The sequence below is a fragment of the Oratosquilla oratoria genome, chromosome 33 (genome assembly GCF_046742065.1).
Source record: "Oratosquilla oratoria isolate Oo_2021 chromosome 33, ASM4674206v1, whole genome shotgun sequence".
NCBI classification, from domain to species: Eukaryota; Metazoa; Arthropoda; class Malacostraca; order Stomatopoda; family Squillidae; genus Oratosquilla; species Oratosquilla oratoria.
In genome coordinates this window covers 22,278,465-22,285,964 of record NC_134809.1, presented here as the reverse complement: position 1 = coordinate 22,285,964, position 7,500 = coordinate 22,278,465, and the positions used below count along the sequence as shown (strand labels likewise).

Here is a 7,500-nt window from a genome sequence, read left to right as displayed (position 1 = left end):
AATTATGAATAAGTACATTGATTTCTTTAGGCACAGGCTCTCCTACCTGGTGGTTAGCGTGATCATTCCTACGCTAAACACTGAAATACCAAATCATTTTCACCAGCTAACTGAAAACGTCAGTAAAAATATAAAAGTATGATCACCGTCATCTATGTTTTAGAGGACTGAAAAAAAAATAAAAGAACCCAAACTAAGATACGAATAAAGGCTATCTCTTCCCAACACTCCCTCTGACCTAAAGAGAGAGTGTCAGAAAAGAGAGAAAGAGAGGGAGGAAAAAGCCTCTCCTTTTCTTACTACCTTTGACACAAAGAAAAGTTCATTTTGCGCTAACTGCGTTTAATGACAATGTACTGTTCCCTTTAGGGCGGCGCGTAATATCTACTTCTGTGAAACCGCTCGTATCTTTCATCGTTTGCTTTTATTTCGGGGATGAAAACTGCTAGATAACACATGTCAACAAGAGCACGGATCCAAGGGAATTCTTAATAAGGGATGACGTACGTAAAACGTTCAATGGTGGTGTGCAGTTGCAAGCTACTAGGCTAATTGCACGCTGGCTGGAATGTACAATTACCCGCTTTGACTGGAATGAACGTGCGGACATAATTTTTCTGTCTTGTGGTCTGATGATGGTCTTTCGTTTATGGTAGTTTATTGTAGGAAAAAATGTCGACAGAATGCATTTTGTTGCACAACAAGGCTGGGTGCATAGTGGAAAAGAATTGATAAATAAATGGACAAGTAGATGGATGGATAGATAGATAAAAGGATATGTAAATAAATAGATCAATAGATAGATAATCTGCGGAATAAGAAAGAAAATTGATAAATGAATAGACTGATAGATAAGGAAATAAAGAAATGGACAAATAGATGATAAATTAATGGATAGATAAACGACTAAAATGTAAATAAATAGATCGCTAAATAGATAATCTAAGGAACGATTAAACAAATAGGTAAATGAAGACACTGATAAAAAAGGAAATTAGTAGATTATAGATAGGTACACGAATAAATGAAAAGATAAAGTGTCACAATATTTCGCTTTGGTGTTTAACTGAATATTGAATTTTAAAGTTGCTTAATGTTCATCTCATTCGCAGACCGCGAAGTTGGGGAAGTTTTTGTCTACATATCATTTGTATTCAGTATGTAGATGTTTTCAACTTTGATGTTATCATTCTCCTTTGAAAACTCAAACTCCAACATAATCTTTTTTTTTTTTTTTAAATATGTTACAATGTTTTAGTTGATCATTATCAGATTTATCTGATGTTTGGTGTCGTATTATCAGTCCCTCAATGTACCCTGTTATCATTTTTAATCTCTTTACAAGCGAAGTCGTCCTGTGCATTTAATCTGTTTGTCACTTGAGTTAGTTTAATTTAGAGAAATCTTAAAACATCTTATAGTTTTAGAAAAAAATTTGACTAACCTCGTTGAAAAGTAGAGTTTGCTTGTGTATCTGTTATGCCTGTTACCATATAATTCTATTCGGTTTGGGGAAACCCGTTCACAAATATGGGTCGACTCGTTATCTATTTTGTAGGCTGATAACACCTGAACTTTGGAATCCAAATGGTCTCGCTATCAGTCCTGAAATTTAGTTTACTTTCTCTGAAGCAAACACACAAGTCTTGAATTGCTTAAGATCGTTATTATGATTAGACCAAGATATTTTGCTTTCTTCACTTTAATTGGAGCCTCTCTAAGTGACTTGTTATATTTAGTACCAAATAGTCTCTTGTCGGTATCAGAGGTGGGCAGTCCAATTATCCGATTAATCGGATAATTGGAAGTCCGATTATCCGATTAATCGGATAATTGGAAGTCCGATTATCCGATTAATCGGATAATTGGAAGTCCGATTATCCGATTAATCGGATAATTGGAAGTCCGGTTATCCGATTAATCGGATAATTGGAAGTCCGATTATCCGATTAATCGGATTCGCATTTTCGAATCGGATAATCGAATCGAATTATCCCCCGTCAAACAAATCGGATAATCGGACTGCCGAACATTTAAAGCGATTTGCGATTAATCCAGGTAGATGTCGTCTTTTTTTCGGTAATCGCTAATCAAACTTCAATTTTTTCGAATCGTGTCATCCTCTTCCACTGTAATCCTTTGTATCACTTATACCTACGTACATGCCTTTAAAATATACTAGAATAAAATCTTATCACGTCCTGATTAATTTTGCATACTTTGGTAGCATAGCATAGACAGACTACTAAATCAGATAACAGATGACAAAACGTAACTGCTGATATATGTTCTAAACACGCAAAGGGCAACGGGTGAACAAATATAAATGGCGCCTGGCACGCTTCCATCTTATTTACTCACATTTACACCAACAAACAGGTTCTTGGACCTTGTAGTTCTACTTTCGTTCCAGATAACAGTGTAGGGGGAAGGCTACAAGACGGAAGGGTCATAGGGCGGAGGTCAGGGAGGGAGAGTATGAGGTTCCTCGGGGGCGAAGTGTCCTTTCCTTCTGCAGTGAGGTCACGCCTAGGCCATTCTTCGTTGTGATCCTTCGTCGCCTACCCGTTGACTCCTGAAGGAAGAGGTCACCAGGTCTTCTGCGACACCACTTCGGGTATTGACTTGGACTTGTTTCGTTCGCTCCATCTCAAGTCTTGTCATGTCTACCGATGTCGCTTTCGGTCTCGGTCTCGGTGTCTCTCTCGGTCTCGGTCTCGGTGTCTCTCTCGGTCTCTCTCTCTCTCTCTCTATATATATATATATATATATATATATATATATATATATATATATATATCTATCTATCTATCTATCTCTCTATCTATCTATCTATCTATCTATCTATCTATCTCTCTCTCTCTCTCTCTCTCTCTCTCTCTCTCTCTCTCTCTCTCTATCTATCTATCTCTCGCACACACACACACACACACACACACACACACACACACACACACACACACACACACACACACACACACACACACACACACACACACACACACACACACACACACACACACACACACACACACACACACACACACACACACACACACACACACACACACACACACACACACACACACACACACACTCGTCCATTTGATGGAATAAGACTGATTTTGTCGATAAAATTGATTAATCTTTCCTACAATTTTCGTTACACGTTTTTCTGTTGACATATTCTCCATTGCCAAAACTCCAAGGTCCTTTTCCTCCTTCACTTTTCTTTTCTCTCTTTTTTTCTTCCTCTTTTTCTTCCTCTTTTCCTCTCTCCTTTTCACTTTTGTAACTGTCTCCTTTCCCATTTTTTAATTTAGTAGTCGCCTCCTCTTGTTTTTTCCTATTTCCGATATTTTACATTTTCTTCCTTGAAATTAATTTTCCACTTCTAGTTCTATTCATATAATCTATCTAGATATTCCTGTAGCAGCATGTAATTCTCTTTATCTTGAGCTATTTTTATGGTCTTTGCATTATCAGCAGATAGATTGAGGTAGCTATTTATTCCATACATCATAGTGTTGACGTGAATCAAGAACATTACTGGTGTAAAAACGGATCTTTGTTGGACTTCACTATCCATTCTTCTTTATTGTCATGAATCCATTTTCCAGGAAACCCTTCATCAATGCTATTAGAGTTTTAATCCTTCCTATATTATTGTATATCCAAATTACAAAGGATTACAAAAGATTACAAAGGCGGAGCATGCCGACAGGAGACCTTTTGGTCCATAACTAGGTCGGATGCGTAAAAATACATGTGATAATGATAGATAAATAAAAAATTATAATAATATAAGATATAATGATAAATGAAATAAATAAATTTTTCCTAGATCTTGGTATACATAAGTCACCAACTCGTATCTCTTTTGTAGCACGTTGAACGTTCTTCAGTAAAATATCAACAAATTTAGAATACATGACATTTCTTTTCTGAATCCAAATTGTCTCCCAAAATATCCCTCTCATTTTTTTACTTCTCTCTTTCATAACTTTATTGCGCCTTTTTGCTATCATGCTGTTCAAGAACAATGGTCTATAATTTAGGGGCTCTTATTTGTTTCTTTCTCTACAGTATAAGTTGGTGCCACAATGGTCCTTTTCTAATCCCTACGCACTTTCCCTTCTTCTAATGAAACTTATGAATCTTGTCCAGCAGCTGCTCTCTACATTCTTTGATATTCCAGTTTGAGATCTCATCAGGCTACGGGGTTTATTTCACATCTTGAATCTCTAGTAATTATTGGACAGTTTATTCTTCCATTTTTGTGATCTAACACTGTATTTCTGATTATTCTTTCCCCCCCTTTAAAGTCGCTTTCTTTGTTAAATACAAACTTAAATTTTCTAACTAATGTTTTAGCTTAAGCTTTTGCAGATTCGTGGATTTTTTTTGTTAATGTTAAGCTCTGTGGTTTCTTTCTTGTGTTTCAGTTGACCTTTAGCAAGTCTATATAACAGTTTTGCTGCTTCTTAATACTGTTTAATGATATATATTTTTTATTTATTTGTCTCTGGCCCTTATGCATTTATCTATGGTTTTCCTGTTATCTACATTTGATCTATTATCTTTTTCTTTTATTTCTTTTAAACCCGTTTAAGTTACTGTTTCTCCAGTTTTCTTCCCAGATTGTCTTAGAACACATCTTCCATTCTTGAGCTGTAAATATAAAAAAAAGCGCGCCAATTATTTTGTATTTCTCTAGTCTTTGCATTTCTTTCAAACCGAATCGTGAAACAAACTCTTCAGTTATGTAAATTTTGATTTTCTAAAGCTGTATCATCCTTTTCTATGTGAATATTTTTATTTTTCGTTTTTACACTCCCTATTACCAGAGTTCGAAAAACATGTGGCCACGCTTTCACATATGACACAGATGTTTTATAGAATCAATTACGTCTGGTATTTAGCAGCACATCTGATCTTGTTGATGTCAGCTCTATTGCTTCTTTGACCCATTGCATCATTACACTGGTAATTAGTATAAACAATATATTTCCTCATGATTTTTCACTTTTTCTTTTTATCTTTCTTTTCAGGTGAGCCATAAGTGGATGCTTGTGTTTTTGTGTGTGTGTGTGTGTTTGTGCATTCATGTGTGTGTGTGTGTGTGTGTGTGTGTGTGTGTGTGTGTGTGTGTGTGTGTGTGTGTGTGTGTGTGTGTGTGTGTGTATGTGTGAATGAACGTAGCTAATGAAGATATATGGACGTGCCTTTATATATATATATATATATATATATATATATATATATATATATATATATATATATATATATATATATATATATATATATCCTTTACGCGCATCATTACCCTCTCTTCTATAACGTATTGTTCAACACTGTATAGCACTGGTTCTTAACCCTGTTCAAAATATTATCAAAGTATTAACCCTTATTGTAGAACTCCTAAGTCATTATCATCTAAGGCTAGCAAAACACATTGTTTTTGTTACACGTTTTTACAAGAACAAGCATCTTATAATTTAAATAAAAGTGTTTATGAAGGTAAGGGTTGCCGTGGTCGATCTGGACAGGATTTTGTGTCTCAGCCAAAAAAAAAAAATAAATAAATAAATAGATAGATAAATAAAAAATAAATGAATAGATAAATAGAATAATAAATAAATAAATAAATAAAAATAAATAAATAAATGAATGAAATAAAATAATGATAACAACCATAATAGCAAATAAAAAATAAAATAACTAAAATAAATAAATCAAAATTAGATCCACTGCTGTATAGGAAAGTGGTGGCTACTTACCGACGCAGCAGAAGGGTCTCTTGATATACTTGAGTCTGCCCCATAGTCCTTGATAGCGGGACCGACACCCGGAGGACCAGAGTCTGCAAGAAAAAGAATGACGTCACTTCCGCTGCTACTCCTGTGGTACTGAGGGAGGGAGGGAGAGAGGGAGAGGGAGGGAGGGAGGGAGGGAGAGGGTGGGAGGGAGGGAGAGGGTAGAAGGAGGGGAGAGGGTGAGAGAGAGGGAGAGGGAGGGAGGGGAGGGAGAGGGAGGGGGAAGGAGGGAGGGAGAGGTGAGGGAGAGGGGAGACGGAGGGAGAGGTGAGGGAGAGGGGAGACGGAGGGAGTGGGAGAGGGAGGGAGAGGGAGGAGGGAAAGGGAGGGAGAGGGAGAGGCAGAGGGAGGTAGAGGAGAGGGAGAGGGGGAGGGAGAGGGAAATGGAGTGTTAGTGGTAAGAGAGAAGGAAGAGTCTTCATAGAAGAGCGCAAACATCTTGAGAATATTGGCTTAGTTTAGTGAGACACGGAGCTGAACCGACATTTCGAAGACGTAACGAAAGCCTATGACACTTCCCAAACAAGTTTGGTAACATAGCCTACCCGTGACTCTTTCCTCGGTGCGTCGTTAACCTCGCTATTACAAAGGAATACAAAGGCGGAGCATGCCGACAGGAGACCTTTTGGTCCATATCTAGGTCGGATGCGAAAAAAAATCATAATAATAATAAAATGATAAATAAAAACTATAATAATGTAAATAACAAATAAGATGCCGACAGGAGACCTTTTGGTCCATATCTAGGTCGGATGCGAAAAAAAATCATAATAATAATAAAATGATAAATAAAAACTATAATAATGTAAATAACAAATAAAATACATATAAGGATTCATGACCCGGAGAGAACTATGAGACATAGCAGATATTATTATTATTATTTCTATTTTATCTATCCAGGAGGTGCTAAGATAAGAGGGAGGGTGGAGGGGAGTGGAGTGCATTTAGGGATGGAATGGGTGGGAATGATTCTATGCCTTTTTCTTTTTGGCTACCTCCCTTGTAAGGGGGAAAAAGCCTTGGTATATGTATGTATGATTTTATTAAGACTTCCAGTTCTTTCAACACGGTAGAGGACTTATATATCCTTGCTCTGACAAACGCCTATTGGCTGCATTTAAGAAAATATCATGAATTCTGAACGAAAGAAAAATTTATTAGGATAATGAAGAACGAAAGAGTAGGTATGATGGAAGAAGAAAAATTTCTTGGGAGTAGAACAGAAGTAGTGAAAGATGAGAAGACGAAGAGAATAAAGAAGAAGGAAGCGTTCCATTCTTTCTGTATCTTCGACCCTTTCAGCTCAGGGATTATAACACCAGCTGGATAAATACGTCTGCCGAGTGCTTGTATAAAATCTATTATGCAAATCATTGGGGTATTAGGCAATTCTATTCAGGAGGATGAAAAGGTGAACCATTTTACTATAAACAGGGTCATATATATATATATATATATATATATGCAGAAGAAATCACTTGAATGCGTGATTCTAATTATGCAGAAAAACCACTTGGAAAATAACAGAAAGACGACCGAGCAAGAATCGGCACTTTTTGTGAATCGACACCGGCGAGAATTTTTTTTTTTTTTTTTTTTTTTTTTTTTTTTTTTTGAGAATCTGTATCGGCATCGGCATGTTGCCGATGCCAATTAAAAAAAAAAAAAGCGATTCTTGCCG

The 7,500-nt window shown here is 36.5% G+C and overlaps 1 protein-coding gene across 3 annotated transcripts in view; it reads right to left on the bottom strand.

The window, feature by feature from the left end:
- LOC143017795 (potassium voltage-gated channel subfamily KQT member 1-like) overlaps positions 1-7,500 on the bottom strand; it is a 393,659-nt gene that overhangs the window by 168,549 nt on the left and 217,610 nt on the right. For all 3 annotated transcript variants that reach the window (XM_076172687.1, XM_076172686.1, XM_076172685.1), the window contains exon 3: positions 5,781-5,863. In XM_076172687.1, the coding sequence (XP_076028802.1) occupies positions 5,781-5,863 (83 nt within the window). The remainder of the gene's footprint in view (positions 1-5,780; positions 5,864-7,500) is intronic.